The sequence below is a fragment of the Manacus candei genome, unplaced genomic scaffold (assembly GCF_025592945.1).
Source record: "Manacus candei isolate 608988 ecotype Guabito, Panama unplaced genomic scaffold, ASM2559294v1 h1tg000015l, whole genome shotgun sequence".
Taxonomy (NCBI): domain Eukaryota; kingdom Metazoa; phylum Chordata; class Aves; order Passeriformes; family Pipridae; genus Manacus; species Manacus candei.
The window spans coordinates 10,491,262-10,519,150 of NW_026138063.1; the positions used below are offsets into that span (position 1 = coordinate 10,491,262).

Genomic DNA, 27,889 nt, shown 5'->3' on the forward strand with positions numbered 1-27,889 from the left:
GGAGACTACATCCATGTGGGGGTCCTTATTTTCTTGCTTCTCTCTGCTCTTTCACCCATCCCTTGCTCCCCTGCAAGTCTTCTGCACACCTCCTGTGCTCCTCATCCACAGCCTTATGTAAATACGCTGCTTTTGTCCTGATCCCCTCCTTGCCTCTGCCTACTTGCCTGCCTGTCTCCTCATGCTGTGTGAGCATGCCCCCTCCATCATGCAGCCCCTTCATCCCCTCTCCAGTACTCAGAGCCACCTGTGCATATATAGGTTTCTCAACCATGGTCTCCTTTTTGGGGTCCTTTTCAGGATACCCCTCTCTGACAAGCAGCTTTGCCCATCTCCTGCTTGTTTCTTAGCAAACTGTCCTCAAACTGCTTCTTTCTGCAGCTCTTGGCACTTTTGGAGTACAGAGCAAGCCCTTGCAGCTCAGCGCAGCCCCTAAGGTTGGTGAGCAGTGGCCAGGCCCCCAGCTGGCATGGGAAAAGTGGAAGGTGGCTGAGGGAAGAGGGATTCTCTCTCTGTCTGTGGGTCCTGTGTAGGTCCTGGCTGTTTCCCCCAGTCTGTTTGAAACTGGGCTCTGCTGCAGCCAACTCTCAGCTCACGCCTGGCATTCACATGCAGCCAGGGACAGTAAAACCTCTTCAGGGACGTTTTGCTGGCTTTTCACCACAGCCAGACTGATCAATTGCTGTCTCCGCGCCTGTCTCCCCCGGAGAGAAGCTCTCACCACTCTGGCAGGTTGCGAGGTGCCAACAAAAGCAAAGCCCATTGTTGCTCCCACTTTTCTCCTTGGCTGCCTGTTGCCAGCCCACCCTGCAAACACTGAAGCGCCCGTGGGGCACGAGGGGTTGGCACTCTGCGGCAGCAGCTTGGTGAGCAGGGGGCAAGGACTGGATTGTGCTGGGGATTTCCGGGCAGAGCTATCAACAGGAGGTGGAGGAGAGTCTGTATTTATGAGTTATCTGTTGTAGGGCAGCAATATTTTTTAATGTGCCCCAGAGCTGACTGGGCTTAGATCATACAGATGATGGTTTAATGCTCAGAGGACCACACTTTGATTTTGCTTTTGCTCTCTCCTCTGCTCTACCCTCAATGTATCTGCTCATGTCAGCAGACCCACGAGCAAGCCAGACCCATCGCTCTCCTCCCTGTCATGAATGCAGAGGAGCCTGGCACTGTTTTTCATTTCTGTGCCATAGGAAAATAGGGATCAATAACTCAGCTCTCAGACTTGGACCCAGGCACATAGTTGGAAACAGTGCTCGTGATTTTAAGCTCTCTCCAAAGGCTAGATTTTCACAGCCTGTGATACAGAGATGCCCAGCAGAGCTTTGTGCCTGCCTCAGCTCACATCTGAGCTTGCTGCAGAGCCTCTGCTGTGAAGACACACTCTCTCAGTCCAACAGCTACCGGGGAGGGGTTGATTTTTCACTCCTTTTAGGGCAAAAATCACAAACCTGGTTTTTTTTCCTCATGGCAATTGAACTCAGATTTAATTGCTATTCTCAGCATACAGGTTGCTGCCCTCTCCTCCTGCCATTGCCCCTTCAGTGATGTGCTCAGGTTATAAATAATTGAAGGGCAGAATCTCATCTGTCGCCCTTTTTTGTGATTTGTATTCAGGGCTACTCAGGGACTGTCTCAGCCCATGAAGCTGCGTGGGCCATGGCTGAGCAGCTATCGGAGTGAGGGATGGTGTGAGAATCCACCTGGGAGAGGAGATGTACATGGCAGAGACTAGCAACCAGCCTGGACCATGTTCCTCTTGGAATAAAAGTCTCAGGGCACAAACTCAGTACATATAAAAGTTTTATTTTGTTCTCAGGAGGAAGACTGCAGAGAACCATCCTTACATGACATTAGATATTTTACAGAATGTAATATCAAAAAAAAAAAAGAAATATATATATATATATTAGAGAATACCTTGCAGTTACATGACATAGCCAAGAGTACAGTTCATAGTATGTCTGCAAGATTGACCTTCCTTAGGCCTTCTGTTCCTCTACATGCTCTACAAATGGCTTTTTGGATAATAACAAAATGTCAGAGTGGCTCGTCCACTGTTGGCTTCTTCCTTTCATGGCAAAAGCAAAGGAGGAGGAGGTGGAGAGGCCGGAATGAGGCTACAGGCACACAGAGAGAACAGCAGGCAATTTTTGCATGTTGCTTACAACTCTAGGAGGCCTTTGCTGGCAAAAGAAGGAGAAGGTGTCCCCACTGAAGGAAGGTAAGCTCACCTGACCTTGTTCCTTGGCAGGGCTTATTTGTCTGCATGGGCCATGGGGGGAAGTTGGTGAGATATGAATACCTCTGGTGCATTAGGTGAGTTTGGGTCAGTCTAAAACGACTTGGACACCTGGAATAGGCCAAGAGCCATGAACAAATGCCAAACACCATCGGTAAAGGTAAATCAGCTAAATCAATGGCCTTAAAAGCAGTTAAAATGGACTAGGTTCTTGCAAGAATGAATAAACTGCCATGCAGGACTAACCAGGCCCCTGAGAAAGATGTGAAAGCCCAAGGAAGGATGTTCTATCTGAAATGATTCTGCTGAAAAGAAGTACTGCTTAGGTACAGCCAAAGTGATGCTGTCTCGTGTTGAAAAACTTTCCTTGGGAGGCCTGCTGTGGCTGGAAACCACAGAGCTAGTCTGCGGGTGTGACTGGAGAAGGCTTGAAGTGATAGAGGGTTGGAGAAGTTTTGGTGGCTGGAGGTGAGTGTGATGCTGAGTCCAAATCCCTCTTCCTGTACCTGTGTCTTCTGTGGGTCACTCATCCCACATGGTTGGACACAGGTAGACCATTAGGGCTGGTGCTGGCTGAAGTCTGGGGTTGAGGTTTAGGGCTAACTGTGGATGTATCCTCACATCCTTGGGGCCAGGTGGGCATCACCTGAGATTCCACCAGGCAGAGATGTCTGTTTGCAAACAAAAATAATAGCAACCCCCCAGGACTCTCTCACTACTCCTTGCACAGAAAGTGTGGGGGACCTGCGAGGTTCAGGCCTGCCCAGATGGGTTTCCCTGCCTTGTCCATAGGCTCTATAGTTGCATCTTCTGATGGGACAATTTGACCAGAGAGTCCCAGAGGTGGGGGCAATTCCCCATGCATGGCACAAAGCTTTGGTGTCAAGGAAATGCTGCCTCAATTGCTGTGCCTTTTTCCTGGCTTGGAGGGAGGTTCCCTAGAATGTGGATGAGGTTTGCAGATGGGCAGCACAAGCTGAGGACACCAGCTAAGATCTGCCTTTCGCTCCCTTCCCCCAGCTCCCTCGCAAGCATTTCCTAAGAATGCAAGTGGAGGGATGCAGGACCAAGTGAAACAAATGACCTGGAGGGCTGGCAAAGGCTTGGCATGAGTGGAGTGTCGTGGCTGTTGCTTGCGAAAGACCAGAGTCTGGAGCACATTAAACAATAACAACAACAACAAAGGGAGCCGTGGTGGCAGCAGGCTGCTTAGTAACTCATCTCTCTGGCTCGGGGTCCAGAAATGTCCACCTCTCTGAGGAGCCTGTTTTCTTCTCCACCCAGTCCACATAGTTAGAGACCTTGGTGTACACACCGTACACTTGCTTGCTGCCACACTCCTCTGGGCCACCCCATGAGACCAGCCCTTGGGCCACCCACCTCCGGGTTCCCGGGTCCTGGATGACAAAGGCTCCCCCGCTGTCTCCCAAACAAGTGTCCTTCCCACCTTCGTAGTAGCCGGCGCAGAACATGTTCTCGGTCACGCTGTAGTTCCCTGACCGTGACTCGTAGCTGGTCTTGCACTCGGCGTGCAGCACCACTGGCAGCTTGACGTACTGCAGGATGTCAGACAGGGTCCTCATGCCCGAGCTGATGATCTCATCCACTGTGATGTTGGGGTTGGAGATACCCCAGCCAGCCACCAGCCCCAGCGTGTTGGGGTGAGGCCCCTCCAGCTCATGCTCAAGCTGGGGCAGACAGACGGGCATGACATACTTCCCCATGGTCACCTTCTCCTTCAGCTTGACAAGAGCAATGTCATGGTTGTAGTTCTGGATGTCAAACTCCTCGTGGAGGATGATCCTCTCCACTGTCCGGTTGACGGCGTCCATCTTGTTCCTCACGTCATGAAGGGCCAGATAGACAGTGACGTGCTCCTTGGAGACGGGGATGACAGTCTTGTCCCGCCGCTGGGAGCGGAGCACATGGGCGGCTGTCAGCACCCAAGAGTCTGAGAGCAGGGCTCCGCTGCCAAACCATTTGTCGTTGGGCACCCGGGACATGTCCTCCACCACAATCAGGGCCTGCCAGGGGAAGAAGCCGGGCTCTGCGTTCCGCCCGCCGATGATGCGCTTGATGATCCCAGGCAGAGGGCGAGCTGGCCGGCCACACACTGGGGACAGAAAGGACGGGCAGTTACTCCCAGTTTACTTATCTAGGGAACAAATGAAAAGGGATATCCCTGTAGAGTATGCCACGTGACTGGTTATCTTCAAACCAAACACTCTCTTTTGCAGTTTATGGAGGGATTTGGCTGGATCCACACCACTTCAGAAGCAGAAAGGCCAAATGAGTAAATCTGCAGCCTCACTGTGACCTTTGAGGTTGTTCAGCCCTTCCCAGATTTTCAGCCAACCACCTGGCTCCTGCTCAGTGTGCCAAGAAACTCAGGGGAATGCTAGTGGGAGGATTGGAACTTGATATCAGCCCAGTCTCACCCCTTTCTCTGAGACCTGTCATGAGGTTTGTGTTCTCATGGCCATGGCATATGCCCTCCCAGAGGAGCTGTGGCTGAAAAGGGCTCAGCCATGTTGCCTAGCGCCATGGGCATTACTCCTGCACCTCCTCACCACAATTCTGGCAGTCAAATCAGAACCCCTCTTCTCAGCTCTTCAACAGATCTAGAATTAATGCCTGAAGAGCCCTGATGTGCTGACTGGTTTGCCTCTAGGAACTTTATCCAGGCACTGTAACACAGCATGAGGAAGAGGAGGGACTCAGGATGCTGAAGGTGGCTCTGGAAGGGTTGGACAAGGTGGGCAGGAACAATCGTGTCCCTGTGGAACTTAAGCCTTGGGACATGGTTGGTGGGGGGGGGGCTGAATCACACCTCTGGCAGCCCTGTGGAGGGGGACTCCCAGCTGACTTGTGGGTGCTGATGTCACCAGGAGGTTGTGGGAGCCAATTTAGGCTTGTCCTTCTACATCTGAAAGAGTCCTGAATCGCAGCAGTGCAGGTGCTGGTCTCATCCCTCTGAGTGTGCAAAGAGAACCCATATCCTCAAGGGAAAGTGCCAGGCCTCTGCCTTGATGCCACCTGTACTCTGAGGGGAGGATGCAAAGCCTCACAAAAAGAGGATCTGACCTCTCAGGCTAATGGGATCAGGGCTGAGAATCAGCCTTGGAAACAGTGCAGGAGCACTGGGAGCTGCTAATGGGGATTTGTTGTGACTGGGGTCTGTCTCCAGGAAAAATGTGACTCTAGCAGGGAAGGAGCATGGTGAGTGTCTCTGCATGTGCTCTGCACCCCTCCCCTTCCCAGTGCTGAAAGGAATAGAAAACATGCTCAGGAAAAGAATTCCTGTGTCCCAGCCCAGATGGTCTGCTGCACTGAAGCTGACGGTTGTCCCAAGGAGATGGTTTTAGAGGAAGTATATCCAGCCAAATATTTATTCTATTAAATTACATATCAAAAATGCTGACCAGGCTGCAAATTCTCCCACTGATGGCAGAGACAGGCATGGAATGGCCTGGAAGAGAGGTTTCAATTGATGGGGAGGTGCGTGAGACATGGGGAAGATCTGAACAACAGCTGGCCAGCTGCTGCCTGCAGATGCCGATCTCAGGAGAGCGTCACCCTCTCTCTGGGATTTTCCATTTTCCTGAAGTCTCTCTGACTCCTGCCACTAATCAAAAGGCCTGGAAATGGCCCATGAAAGCAGCTATGGCCCCAAAAGCTGTCCCCATATGCTCCCAGCTCAAATTAGTTCAGGCTGAAAAATCAAGCAGAGATGCAGGGAGCAGCTGCCACAACAAGAGCAGCCGCAGCCCAGGAGTTTTTTGGAAATTTTCTGGAGTTTTGTGGGATGCAGGGAATCTCAGGGGTCCCTCCTCTGGACTTGCAGTGGCTCAGCATGGCTGGAGAGCAGATACCCTCCATGGGGCTGAGGTAGTGTCCAGACCCTGGCGTGGTTGCAGCTGCAGCTGCTGGGTGACAGCCAGATCCCTGCACCTTTCTGGAGAGCCTACTCTGCACATCAGATCATAGTCCACACCCAAACTTCCTCCAGGCCCCCAACCTGTCAGCCAGACCTGGCCCCACTCTTAGCTATGGCCAGCAAACATCCCAGAGACTGTTGTTTAATCCTGAGTGGGCGCCTGGCCTAGAAACTTGCTGGCTGCAAACATTTCTGCCACTGCTCAAAGACTTGGGATTTTCCTTCCCTGCAAAAGCAGCTGAGTTTTTCTGCAAGGCTTGAAGAGGTGATAATTGCTACTGGATGTCTACACACTGCCTGTGGGAGCTGACAGCCAGGTAATGCTCTGCCCTTGGCTGGAGCCATCTCCAGGGGTGCTGGGGGCTGAACATGGACAGTGGGCTCTGCCTTGGGGCTGCTGGCTTCCTTGTCTGCTGGAATGGGGAGCTTGGGGAGCCCTGACAGCCACGATGGCTGTGACCTCAGTGCTGCCCTAAACTGCCAGGGACACATGACCTCATCACTGCTGCCCAGTGCCACCACTGCACCCTGACCATCTGGGCCAGCTGGGATAGCAGAAAGACTCTTCTCTCCCCCCCACCCCTTTCTTGCCATTCACTGTGTCAGTTGGATATGAATAGCCAAGTCATGTGGCACTGTCACCAGGGAGCATGGTCCCTGCCTAGGGAAGCATCAGGTCTGGTCAGGCATGGCAGCATCCCCTCCCTGCATGTCCCTGCTCTTCACCCCTTGCTGAGCAAGGGGAACCAGCTGCCCCAGTACCAGTACCTGGTTGGCAGGACGGCAGCTTGGTCCCCAGCTCCTCGCTCCTCCACACCCCCGATGCATCGCACATGTAGGTGGCTGGAAGAAAGCAAAGTGTTAGCTCGTCTGTGGTCCTGGCATGAGGGAGTGTCCTTTGCAATGAGGAGGGTTGCCCAGTGGTCAAGACCCTGAGAACTCTTTTTCAGGTGTCCTCCATTTTAAAGCTCTCTGTGCTCCATTCCCTGGGGGGCCCTGGCAGCCCTGTCCTCATGCAGGGGATGTGCCACCATCCTCAGTTTCATTGCCTTGAGCTGTCTGGAGGGCTGTGCTGTGCCTTCACCCTCTGCTGGCAGCAGCCTCCACATAAATATTGCCAGTGCCCGTTCTGCTAATGCATATGGGATGCTGGGACCAGATGCACAGGGCCAGTGGGAGATACAAGCTGGGAGACAGGAATGTGAGGAATTCCTTTGGCTTTGCTTGCTGAGGGAGGAGGAAGATGGCTTGGGGTGTGTACACACCCTTTCTGCTGCCCAGAGCTGAGTCTGAAGGGTGCAGAGACCTGTGATTCTTGTCAAAGTACCTTGTGTTTTTTCTGTAGTTGTGGACCAGGGGGACTGGGGGAAAACCCAGTCTGATCCCACTGCTATCTGTTCAGCTTTGGCTACGCTGAACATTTGGGTGCTGGGATGAGGAGGCTTGCAGAGCCCTTACTGAGGCTGCTGGACCTGGTGCTCTCTCCAGCAGCAGCTCCTTTCACTTTTCCATAATTTCATAATCTGCAGGGAGCAAATGGCAGGGTGAGAAGGCAGAACGTGGAACACCCACACTGCTCTGCTGAGGCTGTGAAACATTCAGGCAAAGCACGAGGCAGGGCCAGCTCCATCCTACCTCACTGAGGAGCAGGATGTGTCCAGTCTGACAATCCATGCAGTGCAGATGCAGGGTATGGTGTGTGTAGGCTACATCCACAGCCTGCTGTTTGCAGAGCACCCCGGAGCAGCCACCCCAAACTCCCCCCGCTTGCAAACGCACACGCGCATGGCCACGCGCCCGCCTGTGCTGTGCCGTGGGGATGTGTCCTGGCCCCACTGCTCACCTGTGCTGTTGGGGGCCATGTGGTAGTAGGGGTGCTGGCAGTGGTACTGGATGGCTGCTCGGTAGGTGGTCAGGTTGTTCCTGGTGGAGTAGGTGACAAAGCCATGCTCCAGCTCTGGCGGCGCTTTGCAGTCAGCAACTGAAACCCAACACAGAAGGGGGGGGTTGAACCCTGTGCTGTTTCTTGGGGTATCCAGACAACCATCAGGCAGGTAGTGCTGGGCTTTGGCATGTGGCAGTGGTCCTGTGGGGCAGAGCCTGGGCCCATAGAGTCCTGTATCCCCTTTCTCTAGGGCAGTGCAGAAGACGCAGCCTGACATGGCTTCTGACAGCAGCAGAAGGCTCTGTCTCAGTCAAGACAGCCCGGCTCTGTGGAACCCTTCCACAGACACCCTGCACAGACAGGGCATGCAAATGGCATGGCTCGCCTGCACCACTCATGCTGGTGGAGACCCTGTCCCGGGAACCCCTCCATTTAATGTGAGATCTCCCTGCTGTACTGTTGAGAGGGGAGGAAGCCTGCTGTGGTAGGTGACAGCTGTTGTGAGATGGTCTCAGAGTACGTCTTTGCATCCCTTAGGAGTGGGCAAGGAGAGGTAGGCAGTAATTCACCAGCCTATGCTGTGAATCAAAGGTGCACAAGCCTTTGCTGAAAGCACGGTCCAGTCCTTCCTGCTCTGGTCTTGCTCACCAAACAGTGCTGTTAAGCATTTACACATCAGGCTGAACAACCTTTGGTCCTGGTTGTCCTATGACAGCAGGAGATGAAGGACATTAAGAGTGTGGCTTGGCTGGTCTGCAGGCAGGGATGACGCCAGCAGATATGGGTGAGATCAAACCTGCTTCATCTCCCAGGACATTGGCAATGTTGGCTCTGCTTCACCATCCCTGCTGTTGGTTCAGGGTCTGATGGAGGGATAAAATTTCCCAGGGTGCCATTGCCCTTCCCCATGGCCTGTCCATGATTCCCTTTCTACCCTATATCACTCAGAGTGCCTTGCCCAGCCTCTCCTCCCAGCTTGTCCCCTGTATTGGGTGTGTGCCAAACATACCAGGAAGGACCCCAGGCTGCAAGAGAGTTTATCCTCTAAAGCCAGGAGTCACTCCTTTGGAGCTGTAGCTCCCTGCCATGTGGGCAGGTCACAGAGTACTCAGACAATGCTGTGCAGCTTCCCCCTGCCCCATCCTGGGGGACCTGCCCCAGTGGAAGGCAGGAACCAGGGTCTGATCCTGCCAGGAAATGCAGTGCTGTGGAGTTGGGTTCTGCTATGTTTAGGATGAGAGGTTGAGTAGGGGATGGGTGACTGCAGAAAGCAGGTCCTGTGGATAAGGGATGACCCTCTGTGGATGTGGGTCTGTATGTTCTCCAGGATGTGAAGGGGGTGAGGACAGGAGTCCTAGCTCCTCATGAAGTGATCCAGGCTAACAAAGAGAGAATTCACCAGAAGTAGTAGCTGGAACAAGGGATATGTACCAATGCTCAGGGTTGCCTAATTGCTTGGGTGGAAAAAGCCTGGTTTATGGCAAAATGCTACAGCTCACTATTCACCAGGGTCCCCTTCGCCTTCTGTAGGGACAGCAGGTGATGTTATGAGTGTGTGGGTGCAACCAGGCTGGGTGGAGACTCTGGATACCTGTTCCCTTGGAGGAAGGAGGGAATGAATGTCAGGGGACCATCCTGGCTGGCACCTCTACTCTGGGGTTATTTATGGCTGCAGGGCAGCATCCCCTGGCCTGCAGAGCCCATCTCATCCCTGTGTGTTCTCCAGGCCTGGAGGAACCCGATGCCTGGAGAATGGGCTCTTGCAGAGAGGTGTTGCCACATCAGTGTCCCAGGTCCCGCTGAAAAGGTGAGGAGAGGGCATTTGTTCCGTGAACCTTTCCAGAGTTTTCCCTCAGGAAAGGGGCCCTTTAGCATCTTTGTCTTTGTGGGACCAGAAGAGGACCAAGCTCCTCAACACACACCTCCTCCTCTCCCAACCTCCCATCCCAGATTCCTCCTAGTGAAGCCTCTGATGCCTCAGGGACTCCAGGGTGCATGCCCATGGCTCCTGGGGATGTGAATGGGGACAGATACCAGGCTCTGACCTCCTTCAGCTGCAGTCAGCATGAGGCCAGCCCATCCTCACCTCTGCCAGGCCAGCAGTGGGAAGCAAAGGGGAGGCGGAGGAACATCCATCCTGCTGTGTTGGTGCCAGGGCTTGGTGCCTGCAGGAAAGGGCTAGTGATGCCAACCCACCCTCCAGGCCTCCTTGTCCAGAGGGTCTGAAAGGCACCAGGACTCTTGGAGAAAGGAAAGGAAGGAGTGTTTCTTATTTGTGACGCTGGGCCAGGGACGAAGGGCAGCGGGAGACTGAATCCAACCAACCAACCATGGTTGCCATGCCATGCTCCTCGTGCAACAGCTGCCTTGGAGTGGGAGCCAAGGTGGCCAAGGTATCCGCATGGAGAGGGAGGGATACAGACATGCCAGGAGCTGGCAGCAGCATGTGATCCCCAGGCATGACAATGAGAATGAGGTGTTCAACTCCAGTTTCCTTTCCCCTTCTCAAGATGGAGTTAAGGAATCACCAGGCGCGGGGGGGTTAACAGTGCCATGCTGGTTAGACAAGCCACAGAGATGGATTTGGCAGCCAGGCCAGCGGCAAACGGAGCCTGCCCTGGATACTGGACAGATCAGAGAGGGGCATCAAGACAGGCTGCCTGTCGGGGCGGCACAACCGGCACCAGCCTCACGCGGCCACTTGCTCCGAGCCAGCTCTTTCCTCTGTCTGGTTGTCGGCTCTATCTGCAGCTGCACCGAAAGCAGAGGGGAAGGAGGAGAGCAGAAAGAGAAAGCCCAATTAGTAGATGAGCAGAGAGAGACATGCAGGAAACCCAGCCCCCAAAACACCAGAAATCGTTAATGAGTGCCCGGCGAGCTGTGCCAGAGTGCCTCGGATGCCAGTGGAGCCATGGTCCTGCTGGGGACCCTCTCACTCTGCTGGGCCAGGGCAGCCTGAGGGCAGTGGCTGGGAGAAGCTCTCACAGGTTTGTGTTTAGCCTCTCCAGGCTATAGAGCTGGATTTTATCCACAGTGGCTGAGAAGTTTTCTATTTTCTGCATTGCTTTCTAAAACCATTTTTGCCTGTGCCCTGCCTCTCACAGACATCCTGGGGAGGTGGGAGGCTTTGCAATTTGGAGAGCTGAAAGCCAAGGCTTCTTGGCTTTCCAAAGAAGTCTTAGAAATTTAGTGTAGTGAGTCATATTACACAAGAAGTGATCAGTTCCAGCCCAGTTGGAAAAATGAAGATAATAATTTAAATTTTCTCAAAACCCCGACTTTCTGGGGTTAAAAATAATTACCTGGAATTTCATTCTATTTTTTTACATGAAGCTGGATACAATCAATGGGAGACTGTGATAATGAGAGTGTAGGAGTGAGGAGTTCCTTGGCAGGGCAGAGGCATCATTGACTCCATGCTTTCTAAGGAGCTCTTTAAGATATGAATCTATTTAGCAGGTCTCAGAGCCTCCCAGTTTCCATTTTGAGTGAGAAAACATGAATTAAAACTCCAGAAATACTGTTCTAAGGTAAGATCCACAATATTCCTAAAAGAAAAAGGATCTGCCCCCATGAGGAGAGCCTGGATCCCAACATCCCTAGAAAGCATCTCCTCCTGCATCTCCTGGAAGGGCCTGGAACACTCTCTGAGCATGTTTGCTTCTTTTCTCCTCTCTGGGCCAGCCTTACAACAGACTGAGCAGCAGTGAGAACCTTCCTGAGGGCTGAGGGGTTTGGGGTAAACGGAAAAGGTGTTATCAGATACATCTCCCAAGCCTGAGATGAGAGAGGAGCTGGGTTAGATGAAAGAAGAGATGATGCAAATCATCACCTGCCCTTTCAAATGACATTTCTTTTCTTCTCCCCTTTTCTCCCATTTTATGGTTTGTTAATAATTGGACAACTTTTCTCTCCCCTTTCACTTAGCTGAGCAGTGCCAAGTTTAGGCTAGTACCTGGGACTAATGCCCTGGGTCTTGACAGCTTCCATTGGGAAGGAAATTTGGACCAGGAATTGGATTATCCCAAATTGTCCCAGATTTATCTGATAGAGCCAGTGCTCAAGAGCCAGGCTTGCTCTTTTTTTGACAGGGAGACAGCAAAAACGGCTCAGAAATCAAGTTATATGAGTAATCTAAATAAGAGCACCAATCTCCTGCTTGTGGTTTTTGGATTGAGCCCCACTACATTATCCAAGAACAAGCCAAAAGAGCTTTGCAGGGTTACGTAGCCTCTCTGGCTGGGTTTGTGTCTCTGAGTAAGGAACTCCACTCTGGCAGGGCAGCTCCTATTAGCATGAAATTATTTTAGCAGGAAAAGGACATTGGCAGGGTGGGGAAGGGTGTCCTTACTTTTGCAGATAGGGATCTTGTTACTCCATGTCCCATCCTTCAGACACTCAATCTGGAAGGAGTCGCTTTCCACGTTATCCTGTGTAGAAGGTGCCAACAAAAAAGAAAACACCTGTTAATGTTCAAGGAAAAGAAATAAATTTTTTGATTAAAAGGGAATGTCTTGGTGATTTAGTCAAGTTGTATCCAGCCTCCCCTGAAAGAGGAGCTAAAAACTGCAATAAAATCATAATGAAAAACTTAGAGAGTTTTCTTGTTGCCAGCAACTCAGTGGCATGCTGAAGCAAAAGAACTGGAGTCATTTATTCCTGTTCTAGATGATGGAATGTGTAAGGAGGCAGCTCTGCATGAAGAATGGGACTAGGAGGAGATTAGAGAAATATCCAACTCCATGTTGGAAGTCACAGTGGGCTACTGGTTTGGAGGGAAGACAGCCACCCCGTGAGTCACCCACACACCCTGTGGTTACCAGCTGCTTCCTGGAGAGGGCCTGCCAAAATCCTGCTTCCTGTGACTTGCTGAAGCTGTCCCAAAGTCCCAGAGGACCTCTCAGCCTCTGTAGGGCTGCTGAGCCAGTGCTCATTGAGGGGGAGAACAGACAAAACCCTAGCACTCCCCTGGGGCTTTTGCTGACTTTTTCTCTGGCAGAGGTGACAAGCCTGATATTCAATGAGCTTGCTGGGTCTGGAGAGATGCTGAGATGGTGGCTCAGAAAAGTGCTCTCTCCTGTCTTCCTCTGCGTCTTTGGAAAGGAAAGGTGGTGGCTCTCAGAGGAGGCTTTTTCCTTGCCCCTGGGAAGTGGGTAAGGATGTTGTGTGGGTTGTGTTTGCTCTCCCAGAGCTGCAATGCCTTTGAGCAGAAGGATCCTCCATTTTCTACCCTATTCCCAGCTCCACATACTTTCCCCATACCTTCAGCACTTTGTATCCAGTGTTGCAACTGATGACAACCTGGTCTTTGAAGGTGTACTTGGCTTGAGAAGGCTCAATTTTCCCATTGATTGGTGGTTGCACTGGTGGGCATGGGTTTCCTTTGAATACAAGAAAATGAAGCAAAACAAAACACAGCGGAATAAATAGAGGAAATGTGGAGTCTCAGCTCTGCCAGCCAGCCCATGTAGCAGAGTTTGAGCATTTCTGCTCTGCTCCTGTTCTAATCTACATTGGCACGGCTCATCCAGGCTCTTCTAGAAGGCATGAAGGCTCCAGGTCTTTCCTCCAGTCTGTAATTCTCTGGCTTTGGGCATTAAAAATCTGGGAGCTAATAACAGTAGCCTGTGCAATTACCGTGCCCAAAATTGCTCTGCTTTGCAATGTCATCTTGGTTCAGGGCCCATCTGAAAAAGCATCCTTTGGAAGGAGGGCTCTGTGTTACTTATGCCTCTCCTTGTGGGATTTCTGGAACAGATCCTTTCTGGAGACAGGATTATGGACCACCAAACTCATGGTGTCCACCTACAAAGCCCTTCCTATTCCCAAGCCCAGCAAACAGTGGAAGGCAGCAGGACTTACCAATTGCTGTGTATGACAGCTTCCAGCCCCTGTTCTCTCCAGAGTTGTCACTGTGGAAGAGGATCTGCACACTGTTAGTTTGGGTTTCAATGCGTCCAGGGGACTTCTCTCCACAGAAAGGTCCAAACTCCTTTGGGCCAGCTTTGATCTGACGAGGCAAAGACGAGTGGATGGTGTGAGGAGGGTCTTTGATCCCTGAGACTAATGGGTAGGCCTGCAGTGGGGTCAGTGGGGCTTAAGCACCATGTCTTGGGGGATGTGAGCAGAAAGAGGGTCACTGTTGGCTGAAAGATTCAAAATCAGATGTGATAAGAGACATAGGGTCAAGAGAGCATAGGGCTCCTGATGGTTACATCACTCCTGTTTAGGCTGGGGTGATTTGGTCCCCTTACCAGGGCACTGGGAAAAAGAAAGGTGAGCAGCAGAGGAGGAGTGTGCAGACCCCAGCTCACCTTGATGTAGTCATATGGACAGGTCACCTCGGGGTGGTCTTCCACATCAAAGCTGTCCTCAAAGTCCAGGGTGATGAAGAAACCCTCCTCCAGCTCGATACGGTACAGGCAGTCTGAGCTCTTAGGGTAGGGGCTGGGGAAGTCAGCGCTGGTGATGACCCCGCTCCTCTGGGTGTAGAGGTTGTCACTGCACTCCACTGAAACACAGCCATGGCTTTGTCAGGGCCCTGACAGTCATGTCCCAATCCTGACCACACTCATGAGCCCTCCCAGTGGAGTGGGATCTGTTGAGTGGGTCTATGGAACCCAAATATTTGTCCATGCATGGAGCATCTCACATATCTCACACTTTCAAATATGCCTTTGGCACAGAGGCCCTGCGCTGAGAGCTAGTCCCAGCTAATCTACATGATACACTTTCAGAGCACAGACTAAAGCTTTTAATTTCTCTGACTTGAGGAGGTCTATAGACTTTAGCTGAGGAGCACAGCCCGTGGGAAAAAAGCAGTCCCAGATTACTGGTTTGTGGGGAAGAGGCACCTCCTCCCTCCTGGCAGCAAAAAAAGGCAGTTTTGCCTGTGTTCAGTAGGTCTGTTGCCTGCTCAGAGACCCCTCTGTATGACCATCCATGTGTCTGAACTGTGCCTGGGTGGTACCTTTGCAGGTCCTGTTGTCGGAGTGGAGGATGTACCCGAACCTGCAGGAGCAGTAGTACCCGCCAATGTAGTTGTGGCAGTAGTGGTCACATGCCAGCTCCTCATCACTCTTCTCCAGGCACTCATCCACATCTAGGATGAAGATAACAAGGCAGAGAGGTTATCTTGCAGTCCTCCACATGTCACTCCTCATGGGGGCATTTGCCACAACACTGAGAAATTAGTTGTCCCATGTGGTGGGTCACATGAGCACCCAGTGAGTCCCACATGGCCCAAGGGCTGCACACAAGCTCCTGTCTTGCCAGGGTCCCCAAAGGCCGACTTGGGATGTGATCTTTACAAATTTGTTACCCTACCCTAGAAGCTCATCCTGAAGGCTCAAATGCTGCTTACCCACGGCCGTGTAATGGGCGTCAAAGCCAGTGAAGCGTTCCTCATTGGAGAAGTCGGATCTGAAGGTGAGCCCCATGTAGGGCCCTGGGGACAGGATCACTTGCTGGCCAGGAGCCTGCTCTGTGTCTGTCGTCTCCCTGCCACAGAAGGTTGCCAGCTCCTGGTCCTCAGTTTCAATCTGTTAGCAGAAAGAAGGGGTGAGCCTAGAGAGCCTGCCATGTGTTCCTCAGGAATATCAGTCTGGGCTTGGAATCATCTCTGCACCCAGTGGCTCACACTGTGAGCCTGTGCTTGCCCAGTCTGCCCCCTTCCAGAGCTGACCAGTGCCTCTGTGGGACAGGCTGCCCATCTGGCAGCCTTGGATGGCCACAGCCTGAGGATGCAGCTCTGGACCCTGCAAGCCCTGTCCTGCTCATCATTCTGCTGCCTTGGCCCTTCCCAGGACATCTTTGAAATAGCATTTTCCAGTCATTTCCAGTGCATTCACATCACCTTCTGCAGCCAAGAGTGATTCCAGGGATGTTCAGAGCATGACAGGTCTGACTCCCACTGATCCAGCTCTTTGAGATGCTGTTAGTGCAGTAAAGCAATTAAGTGGGTTCTGCAAAATGTGCACAGGGACTCAGGTCTGCTTGCTCTGTCTGGAGTCACCCTCTGAAGCAGATGTCGAGAGCAGGTAGCATTCAGGATGTAGGGAGGAGCTGGGAGGGTGTAAGGGGAGGATGCAGGGTGGGAGCCCATTTCGGAGGCAGAGTAAGGACGGGGACAGGTGGTGCAGAAGAAGAGGTGTGAAAATCAGCCCCTGGGCTGTGTCATTCCCATTCAGAGCTGTCAGTACCTGAGATGCTCCCCCTTGCCCTTTCCCATGGCCCAAACACTGATCCAGGCAGGGAATCTGCATGGGGGTCTCTGCTGCTGGGAGGGTGCCCAGAGGAGCCTCTGCCCACTGGTTTTGCATCACTTCAAAGCAGCAGTTGTAATTTGGTTGGTGTTTCTGTTCCCTGTGCTGCCTTTGGACAATCTTTGTCCTGTCCCTGCTACCCAGGGTCCCTGTATGGCTCCAGACCTGTGGTGCCAGGCACTGTTTGGACTCTGACCACGCATCCAGAGGGATAAAGAAGGGGAGTAATGAGCCAGCATGCCCTGTTGTCATGTCAGCACGTTCAGTACTCTCTATGTGCATCTGTTTAAAACACAGCCTCATCTGTGCCTTAAAACAATGTAATCCCTGCAGAAACCCCTCCAATTTTCCCTGGAAAGCCTCTCCTTTCCTTTTTCCTTGCCGTTTTCTCCAGCATTGATTTATCTTCTTCTCCTACACATCCCATCCCCAACCCCTGTCTTAACCACGACCTCTCCCAGGCGGTTCCCAGCACTCTGCCTGCTTTCCCTCCGGAGATTCAGATATGAATAAGCCTCAGCAGAGGAATGTGATGAACACCACCAGCCAACCCGCCACCATTCATGCCAAGCCACGGTTATTGAGGCTGTGATGAAGTGTGCTGTCCCCCAGCACATGCCTGGGGAAAACAGTTATCTGCTTGAGGACCCTTGGGCTCCTGGAGGTGTTGGAATGCAGCCCCTGGCTTGTGTGGCCTCAGTAAGGCAAGACTGTTCTCTGACTGCATCCCTGTCTTCTGGAGACCCTTAGGATGTGCTTGCTGGGGAGGGTCCGGGTCTGAAAGGGAAATTTCCCAGAGCTGAACAAACAGGCGGAAACTCGTTCACACCAGGGAAAGCCAACATGGAAATGGCGACTCAGCATGCCTTGACATTGCCTCCAGATATTTTCCATCCTCTCATACAAGCTGGAGCTGGCCAGAAAAGAGAGAGACTTTCCGATGATAAATTTTGAGAATTTGGAGAAAAAACACGTGGCCTGCTTTGGGACAAAAACCCAATTGAATTGTTTTTTTTTTTGTTTTTGTTTTTGTTTTTTGTTTTTGTTTTTTTTTTTTTGGTGACAGTATTCTGGGGAAAAAAAGAAAACAAGTTATTTGGGCTCCATCTGGTTTCAATCCCTTTGAAATATACTGTGGTGCTTTAGAATTGCTTTTAAATCTGAAAAATTGTTTTGAAATAGTGTTTCAGACTGAAAAACGGGAGTGCCATCACCAAGGATGGAAAAAGGCATTTTGGCCCCAATACACAGACTTGGCTGTGCAAGCACGTGGGATGCAGCCTTTTCCACAGAAAATGCTTTTTTCTTAAGGAAATCTGCAGGAAGGAGGAATTTCCAGCGGCTGCTCTGTGTGGGGTTGGTGGCTGTCACCTCTGCCAGGATACATGAACCACTGTGTGATCTCCCATCCCTCTCCTTAAGCCCCAGGATCTGCAGCACAGCATCACCACAGTGCGGGAAAATCTTCCCAGTGCCCTGTGTCTCGGCCAGAGGATGCTCCATCCATGGGGCTGGCCTCAACACTGCTCCCAGCATCCCTGGATACAGCCCCAGAGCAGAAGGATGGGGCCCGGGAGAGCTGTGCTCTCCTCACTGAAGGTATCCTTGGCCTCTTATCTGAGACGGGTCTCATGCCCCAAGCCACAGGGAGCAGAGGCAGCCCTCCAGCAGTAAACTAAACAGAGAGGTCATCATCCCTGGTTAATATTTGCTGCTTCTGCTGGGGACTGTATACTTTTTTTGTGGATCATTTACATCCAGCGAGCAGGCTGGTAATTAAATCCTGGTTGTTTGTTTGGAGTTTCTCCCTCTCGGGTCACGATGTCGACGTTTTCACTAGAGAAGATGTGTCCCTGAGGGAAATATCAATTGCCACAGAGAAATTCCCTATAAAAATACGCTGAAAGAATCCTCCTTTGAAAAATAAAATATAGTGACACTCTCGTGCCTTAAATTTACCCTTGCCAATGCCTTCTGCTGTGTTCCCTGTTTCTGCTTGCATCCTCATTCTCTCATTAAGATTTCTGCCCCTCTGGATGGAGGCAGATGGGAGTCCCTCCCTGGTTATGGTTCTGTCCCCCTGCATTTTAGCTAGTGCTGTGGATAAGGGAAGTGATGTTCCAAGCTGGGGGGCCCCTCTCTGCCCCACACTGATTTCCCTCTTTGGGGCAGGAGCTTTGGTACTCTGGCTCAGCAGGAGAGAAAGGCTGCCCCAAGGCATGGGCTGCTGGGGATACCGGGGCATTGATGCTCCAGAGATGCCTCCTGCAGCCGGTGGGTTAACCACGATCACCAGGTTTGGCTCGGCAGTTTGGTGTCTGCTGCTGGCAGCAGAGAGGAGCAGGCAGTCGGCAACACGGAAACACAGCCACCACCAGCCCCCCCTCCAGCCCTCCAGGAATGCACTAATTGGACTGATGAAGGCCAAACATACCACTTGTAATATATATAAATGGCTCATTAGGCAGAGAAATCGCAGTGCTGGGCTGAAGACACTGGGAACGTGACATGGGGAGGAGACGCTCAAAGCCGGGGAAGGGCATGAAGTGGCCCCCGCCGAGTGGCCCCGCAGTCAGCGTTGCAAGAACACAACACCCAGATCAACACATTGCTGCTGCTGACTGTTGGGAATGAGGCAGGAATGGGACAGCCCCTGCAAGAGCCTCTCTTTAGGTCTCCTGGAGATCCTCTCCCTGAAACACATCAAGGGTCCTTTCATATGCAAACATGAAATTGTCCTGAATATCCATGGGAATGTGTGGCAGCCCTGCCACAGCCAAAAAAGGAGGATGTCTGGTTTCCTGTGCTGTGGACTTGGCTTGGCGTCCAGAGACTGTCCCCTCCCAGCATGGCAGCTGTGCCCACATGCTCTATTTCTGGGCTAGGCCTCTTCCCTGGAGAGGGTGGGGGTGAAAAGAGACCCAGGCGGGATGCTGGGGTGCTGCAGGACCTATTGGTTTGCTCCCATGCCTGGTCCTCCTCCTTCCCCTGCACTGGGGGTAACTGTGGTCCCCAGCGGTGCAGGGGGTGGCCAGTACCACCACACTGCTCTGCACAGAACCATCTCCCAGCTGCCTCCTGGGATTTGAAGTGCTCCTCTGGGGACCCTGCACTCCCAAGGCACGAATAACCCCCTGACTGGGGCTGTCTGACAGGAGCAAAAGAGGATGCTCTCCTCCTGAACCCCTAGTTCATGGCAAACCTTGATTTGTGCCTTTTATCCCTCCTTTGAGCAGAAGTGTAGATGGGTCCTGTGCACCCTTCTTGCAGCCCCAGACTGGGCACACAATGCCCTGAATGTGACAAGCTTATTCCCTGATCCTGCATGTCCCCTGCCATCAGCAAGGGGATGTCCCCTCATCTTCAATCAAGGTATACCTAGCTGGTTGACAAGTTCTCGGGGGTGATTTCATTCCAGGGGTTGACTGAGCGATGTGCAAGGCCTCATGAACAGGACCCTAGGCTCAGATCTCCCTAATAAGCTTGGAGATTTACTCAGGAAGGCCCCTCAGAAGTCAGGATTTCATCATCCATCTCTTTGCCTCTGCCACAGCGCTCCTCAGTGACACTATTCAGATCACTTAACCTGATTTCCTGGTCATGGTCATGACTTTTGGGGTGCTCTGGGCCAGTGCTGGAGACTTTTGTGAAAAAGTGTTCATTGCTGGGTGACCCAGAAAGGAGTTGGACAACCCGTGGTAAGACCCTCTGCAAATGAGGAACCCCCAAATCAGTTCCCTGTGGACAGTAACGAGCTGGGCAGAGCCTGCTGAGGAGCATGGCAGAGGGCAGGAGCTGAAAGCCAGCCCAGAGTGGATGGTTGCTCCCTGTCCCCAAGGACCTGGCAGGTGGCTGAGGGTGGCCACCCAAAACCTGAGAAGAGGCTGTCTCTGATGCACCGGGGCCCAGAGTTTGGCTTCATGAGGCAGCGTGTGACTGGTGCTTTCTACCTGAGTGAGGGGCTTCTCCAGTTGGGCATTTTGGGGGCTTTCCTCCCATTACTCCTGGCTCACTCCCCCTCTCTGCCATCCCCATTTGCACAAACAAGCCTCCCATCCTGTGAGCACTTCTTTAGGAGCCACGTTCTTTTTATATATATATACACAGGCGCACGCGTATATGTGCATATATATAAATAAACAGCTATTGTTTTAATTAGCCATTGTTTTAGAGCTCTGGAAACTGTTCCCTTCTGCAGACCACCCCGAAGGAGAGATCTGTGTGGGTTTGCAGATCAGCTTGCCCTGAGCTCACTCATAATGAGTTTCTACACTGCTCAAGAGCTTGGATGTGCGGGCAGCCAAGGACTGAGGGAAGGAAAGGACAGGGCACAGGGGCTTTTGCCTGTCATGAGCTGAATCTCCACCTGTTCAGCCCCATTTTAACCTCCTTACGGCAGTCAAGGTGATGAAGACTCTGAACAAACAAGAATGTGTTTCTTCACACACACACACACACACACACACAAAGAAGCATGTAATCCTATATTTAACCTGTGTAACTCTCTCCCATATCATGCTGTGGAGATTAAAGTCGCCCACGAGCTCAGAAAGCAATGGTACAAGTTCATGGGTGGGAATCCATTGAGTGCTGTGGAATGCAGAGATCCACCTGTGTCTTTCTGAGCTTCCTCCCTGGGACCAGCAGAGTATTACAGAAAAGCACCTTATGTGCCAGATCTATACTTATATTCCATAGATGTTCGCTGTGGCCTCTGTCAAAGAGTGCACTGACGCTGCTTTTACACCTTGCACTGATGCAACAGAGCTGGACATATAAACCCAAGGAGGAAAATAGCCACAGAGTCATTCGCTGCTCTCCTTGATGTTTTCTAAGCGGGTGGTTTAGTAGCATCAACATTCCACCCTTACCCAGCACAGTAACTTATGGATCTCCTGTAATCCATCTGTTTTCATCACTTTTGAAATGTAATTCTGCAGTGGAGGCTCTGCAAGCTGAGTTACAGCTCCAAGCAAATTTATACAGCTGAGATCTAAATCCCTGTGAAAAATACTGCCTTCTTACAGAAATCCAGCGGCAGGGAGAGCTGTGGTGCCAAGTTGGCACCATGGCACATAACAGGGAGACTTATGAAAAAGGAAAAAAGAGCAGGGGGTGAAGGGCAGGAGGAGGGGTAAAGCTTGGAATGGGGAAAGTTTCCAAGAAATCTGTTCCTTGAGCTTATTGGGTTTTTAAAGCAATATATCTCTATATATGTCCCTAGCCCTTGTGCTTGGAGAAGCTCCAGGAGAAGCAGAAAGAACTAATCAAACCTCAATGAGAGCTGTTAGTAGCAGAATGAGTGCCAGCACAAAGGGGAAATTAAAGCAGCGAGCAACAGATTCTAGAAGAAAAAAAAATCACAAATGTTTGCTTTGTGTTCTTAGGGCAAGAATAAAATAATAATTTCAATTATCTGGCAAGTAGCACCAGGGCCAGGTTCTGTGGTTCCAGACCTGGAAGCAAACTCTGCCTGCCTCTGTGCAGAGGGGCAGGGTAAAGCTTGTACTGGACGATGGGGTAAGGTCTGTTCAACCAAGCAATCCTAGAAAGCACCTGCTTGCTACTGCTGGTTTGCCAGAAGCACCAAACTTGACCATTTTCAAAGATATGGAGAACCCAGCTTGTCCTGGATGGGAAGGAGAGCCCTGCCTGGAGAGACCTGTGGTGCTAAAGGCAAGGTTGCTCTGTGGCACTGCAGTGAGTGGTCCACTGCAGTTTTGGATGGTTACTGCCCAGCAATGAAGCAGACTGAAATATTTGGAGGTTTTGGCCATGACAGCTCCCTGAGAACCTCCATAACAGCCTTAAGCTCAGGTCTAGCCTTTCTTTTTTTGCTTCCCTGGGGGCTGGACAGTGTGTCCCAAGAGCCTGCAAGTCGTGGCCAGGGACCCAGGATGGCTGCAAGGTGCACCCACAACCATGGCCTGGCAAAGCGTGACCAGCTCAGGGGTCCTTTTTGCACATGGCTGGCATTTTGCCACAAGGGTTTCATCAGCCCATAGGTGTGCAAATCCCATTTCGTCCAATGACAATCAGATGCCCAACTACTTCCAGAAATCAGATCCTCTGTGGGTAACCTCTGCCTCTGCTGTCCTACTCACTGTTAGTCCAATGGATGTTGTCATCTTACCTGAGCTCTCCCAGTGGTCCACTGGACTGACAACTCTTGTGCACAATAAATGGGGAAAACTGTCTTGTTCCCAGCTTTTCCAGCATTACCCTTTCTCAGCTGGCCCAACAGGTCTGCTGTCTACCTCACCATCTGCCCCATGATCTCACAGCTCACCTTCACATAGTCGTATTCACAGAGGTAGGATGACTCCAAGTCAAAATGCATGAAGTACAGCTTGATTTTAAATCCATCAGGCACAGAGATGTTCCATGTCACTTCTGAGTCACTGGGATAGGAATCAGGGAAGTTGGGAGACTGGATCTCCCCAAACATGTCTGTCAGCTCGATGGCATCTGCCATGCAGAGCAGCAAGGCACAAAAGGGCCAGGTCAGGAGGTACCTGGAAAATACGTGTGAGGAGATGAAATGAAACATTAGCAATGACAAAACCTGTTGAAGGCTCATCTCTTTTCCCTAGTGGATCGTGGAAGAGGAGTCACCATGAGCATCCTGCTGCCAAATCGCAGGGAGGTGGCGATGGGGGTGGGAGCTCCATGTGGCTCCCGTGAGGGGAAAGCCCCTTTTAAAGGTGTGTGACACAGGTGCCACATGTGATGCAAAGGCACCTCCACAGCTCCCAGACAGCTTGAAGTGCAGTCAGAGCTTGGTGTTTCTCATGCTTCTGGGAACAGCAGCCATTGGCAACAGGTCCATTAACTAATGGGGCTCTGATGAGCAAATCTTCATTTAATGGAAGAATAAACATAAGGATGCTTAATAAAATAATGATGCTTTCTAAATCGGTTTAATGAAAGCATCATAGCAATAACTGCTAAGTATCATTATTATTATTACTACTTAGCCTCATCCTGCCAAATTTGAATCATTACCCCTCAATGAACAGCAGTCTTTGCAGCTGAGCAAGGACAGACCCATGCCCAGCAGCTCAAACCACTATGTTACTTCCTTTCCTTTCCTTTCCTTTCCTTTCCTTTCCTTTCCTTTCCTTTCCTTTCCTTTCCTTTCCTTTCCTTTCCTTTCCTTTCCTTTCCTTTCCTTTCCTTTCCTTTCCTTTCCTTTCCTTTCCTTTCCTTTCCTTTCCTTTCCTTTCCTTTCCTTTCCTTTCCTTTCCTTTCCTTTCCTTTCCTTTCCTTTCCTTTCCTTTCCTTTCCTTTCCTTTCCTTTCCTTTCCTTTCCTTTCTTTCCTTTCCTTTCTTTTCTTTTCTTTTCTTTTCTTTTCTTTTCTTTTCTTTTCTTTTCTTTTCTTTTCTTTTCTTTTCTTTTCTTTTCTTTTCTTTTCTTTTCTTTTCTTTTCTTTTCTTTTCTTTTCTTTTCTTTTCTTTTCTTTTCTTTTCTTTTCTTTTCTTTTCTTTTCTTTTCTTTTCTTTTCTTTTCTTTTCTTTTCTTTTCCTTCTCAGAGTTTTCACCCAAGATGGAGAAATACACAGAGGCTGAGATCCTTAGAGGTGTTTTGTCATCAAACCCATTTTAAAAAAAAATCTCAGCCTGAAGAGTTTGTCCCAACTTGTTACCAACTTGATTTTCCCAGAGGAGGGCAGAGGGGACAAGTAAATCAGTGGCAGTCCACCTGACTTCACACCAGCCTCGAGCTCCATTTGACCATGAAAGTGAGCATAAACTGAGTATTTCTCTGTGCAAGGAGAGAACACCACCTGTGCTAGAGGTGTGAACACAAAAGCCTGTGCCGTTGCATAAAACCCAGAAAGAGGATCAAACTTCAGGCTCTTTACACACAGTGGAGCATACAAAGGAAATTAGAGCCATTAGAGATGAAAATTTCTGCTTCCAAAAATAGGCACCAAGGCCTGGCAAAGGCTTGTAGGTGTGTACTACAGACATGGGAACTACTCACACGAACACGTACACCTGGTTTCAAAATCAGGGCTTGATTTAGGTATGCTGGTGAGGAAATTGAAGCTATATTAGTGGATTATTTTTAACTTGTCTGTGTTCTTTCAAAACCAGGGCAGTAAATTTCTGGGGTTCATTTATGTAGTGCCATCACTTTTCTCAGATCTTCCTTACAAAGAAAAGTTAATGGGAGCTGAGAAATTTGGATTGATTTTTCTTTCAAGTAGAGTGAGGTTGAACATGCCTTTTTTTGACAGCTTTTCTGAAACCACAAAAATGTGAAAAGGGAAAAACTGTTCCTCCTCTGGTCAGAGTACATGCATGGGGCTGGATGTTCAGCTGGTGTAAATGGGCATCAGCTCCTCGATTTCAACGGGCCGTTTGCTGGTGCAACTCTGTATTCCCCTTAAACAAGGGAGGCAAAACAGCATCAAACTTCTTTCCCATGACAGGAAAGTCTTGACCTCAAGTAAAAGTAACTAATGACCGTGGTGTCCCCAGAAACCTGAAGCCCGTGCAGCAGGTCCTGTCTCACTTGCACCTTTGTCCCTCGGACCACGGCAGAGTGGTGCCCGTCACCCGACGCTCCCTCCCGGGATTCCGGCACGCAGGCTGGGCTGCGGCACGAAGCCGAGGCGTGAGCAATGCCTTGTTTGCTAACAGATAGGGGAAATGAAGCCACGGTCATCATCGAGAAACCTCCCTCAGCAGGATGGCCCCCCCCGCCCGGCCGTGCCCCGAGACCATGGTGTGCGGGAGCGCGGGGTCAGCCCATCGCAGAGCTACTCACCCCATTTTGCTGCTGGGAGGCTTTCCCGGCGGATTTGGTGCAGAGGATCGATGGCTCGTTCGCGGGGGACGGCTTTGCCTCCTTCCCAACGCTCCACTGTCCGCCTTATCTCTGTCCGGAGATTTGTGAGCGTGTGTGCGCCTATGTGTGTGTGCGTCTGGAGTTGTCTGGCATTTTCCATGCAGGTCACGCCTTTCCCTGCCTGCAGCCGTTCCCCACATCCAGGCGGGCAGCAGGCAGCAGGCAGACCTGCCCGCATCCGAGCCCTCCTCCCCGCCCGCCTCTCCCTCCTCTCCGCCGCGGGGCTGCCCTGCGCTCCAGCATTCAGCGGAGTTTTTGTCTTCCCTAATCTCCAGAGTTTTGTATGTGTGAGTGTGTGTGCCCATGCACATTGTGTTTTCTCTCTCTTTTTTCCCCCTCACAGCCTGCTTTGCCAGATGGCTAAAATTTGCCTCTCAATGGAGTCGGAGGCTCCAGCAAAAACAGAAGGCAAGAATGTGTGAAAAAAAAAACCCAACCAAACCGTGCGGGGATAAATAGCTTTAGTGGTGGTGCTGCCGCTGGGATTGGCGCTCGGGACTTGCTTTCAGCATCTCTACTTAGTGCCAGGCAGCGTTTGGGATGGGAATCGGGCTTCCAATAAACTTTGGAGTTGTGACAGTCCGAGTAAAATTAAGCCCTAGTTTGCAGCCTCTGGCAGAACTGGGGAATTGCCGGGTTCAGTATTTTGCCCCAGGGCAAAAGAGCAGCTCTAGATGTGGACTATGCTCAGGAATGAGATATTTAAACACCAAAGTTCCAGGTTTTGAGTCTGACTCCCTCCTGTTCAGGAAACAGGTAAAAACAAGAACACTCCCTGCTAAGCCACAGAAGATTGATCTCCCCTCCCTGTGCCAGGCACAAACCAACCCAAACTCCCTTGTCTGCATAGCTAAGTGGGAAGAAGACCTATCTGGGCTGCAAACAAGGGAAAAGCCCGTAGAAAGTCAAAGGATGCAAGCGACTCCCTCATTCAGAAATCTCCTTGGACACATGAAGAGCAAAACATTAATAGCTGTTTACCAACTGCAGCTTGAGCTGGTTAATGTAAACCCTGCAGACATCCACTGGCAGGCACGGATACACATGCGGCATGTTAAAAGGCACACACAAACAAGAGCCGGGAAGAGGCAGGGAAGCAGGGATGTGTTGGCACCACTCCTGGAGCAGCAGCTCCCAGTCCTCCCGGACTCCCCAGCTCGCTGATGTCAGGCTGTGGCGCTGCTGTTAAAGGGGCAATGGTACCTCCAGCCTCTGCGTTAGCTTTGCCCCTCCAGCAGTCCTGGAGAAGCTGGGAGGAAGGGGATAGAGTGGAAAAAATAGAATTTTCTTTTTCCATTTCTTGTCTTTTTACTTTGGGAGCAATTATGGTTCCTTGTCTTCTCGTGCAGAAGCTGTTTCTCTTGCTCTCATGGCTCTCTGGTTTTGTGCTGGGAGAGAAATGGTACCTAAGAGACACAGTGAAGTAAAACAGAAAAATATGAGTGGAAAAGCACAAGAAAAACAGGAGAAAGGCTCTGGGCAAAGGGAAGATCTTGGTCTGCCATTATTTGTAGCCCTATTTGGGAAGTTTTAACAGCTTATCACTACACAGTCACGAGCTCTCACTCATGCTCACACACCCAGGCAGGCTGATCACATTAATTAATATGTAAGCAATGTGTCAAATGCAAGTATTTATTTTTGCAGGCAAGTGTGGTCTTGTCTGGGCCCTGAATACATTGTGATCTATTTTTTCCCTGCCTGTTCTGCAGGGTGGGTCCTTCATACACTTAATTTTCCATCACGGCAGCCTTCTGTAGCTTTTCGGAACAGCTCTAATTCAGGGGCAACATTAATTCTGAAGTGACATTTTCTATGCCTGTCGATGCTTCTTTCAAGCCAGATCACCCAGGGTCAAAGTCAGTGTCTACACTGCAAGGCTGAACTGGGAAATGTAAAGTGGCAACAGAAGCTGGATGCAGCGTGGGCTTGAAGCATCCATGCTGATCATTTAGGCTCTGGAAGGCAGGAGAGGATGCCCAAGATGCAGGCCACTGCAGATCCCTTCAGCAGCCCTCTGAGCTGATTTCCCTGTTAGACTGCTGTATCCTAGGGGATTTCCTTGACCTAGTGCTTGTTCCAGTCCACCAACCCTCTTGCTGTGCAGAATCATAGCTCCCTGAAAGCTCGTGCTGAGCAGCTCAGAGATCAGTTTTTTTCTGGCTAAGTCTGACCTGAGACGGTGTGGGCTCATAAAGTTGAGAAGCAGTGGTTGAATGGGCACAAATTTGGTTCTGCTGTACCCAAGTGCCTAAAACTGTCTGCAGCCTCCTGCACCCCCATTTCCTCCTGCTTGAAACTCCAGCCCCAACACCTGCGGTGTTGAGTCCTCTAGTAAGAGACTCAGGTCTCCAGACGAGTTCTATTGGAGCCCTAATTATCTGGCCTGGCTAATTGCACTGCGTCCCTCACTTACAGCGGGTCAGCCCTGATGGACTCTGCACCCCACTGCTGCAGTGTATGGGATTGGCACTCCACGTAATTCCCAGCCTCTGTAGCAATATAAACCCTGTGCTGCAGAGTCTGCTGGTGGGGAGACAGACAAGGATCTGCAAAGGGAAGGTGTTGTAGCATCTGCTCTGGCTGCAATGACTTCTCCAGCGTTCTCATCTTCTCAAAAGAAGGGTTCTCTGTAGCTAGGCCTGGCCACTTACAGTGTTGTGTGAAGTGTCCACCATGAGTAAAGGCAAAAAAAAGGTCACT

General features: G+C 51.0%; 1 protein-coding gene across 1 annotated transcript; it reads right to left on the reverse strand.

The window, feature by feature from the left end:
- Window positions 1-1,790: 1,790 nt before the first annotated feature.
- Window positions 1,791-25,562, reverse strand: LOC127468775 (mannan-binding lectin serine protease 1-like). Its single transcript, XM_051782319.1, is given in 12 exon segments — window positions 1,791-4,355; window positions 6,948-7,022; window positions 8,023-8,160; window positions 12,416-12,494; window positions 13,327-13,445; window positions 13,927-14,074; window positions 14,379-14,575; window positions 15,035-15,166; window positions 15,428-15,605; window positions 22,618-22,843; window positions 25,106-25,236; window positions 25,239-25,562. Coding segments are annotated over 12 exon segments (2,445 nt in total). The 5' UTR covers window positions 25,365-25,562; the 3' UTR covers window positions 1,791-3,459.
- Window positions 25,563-27,889: the final 2,327 nt, after the last annotated feature.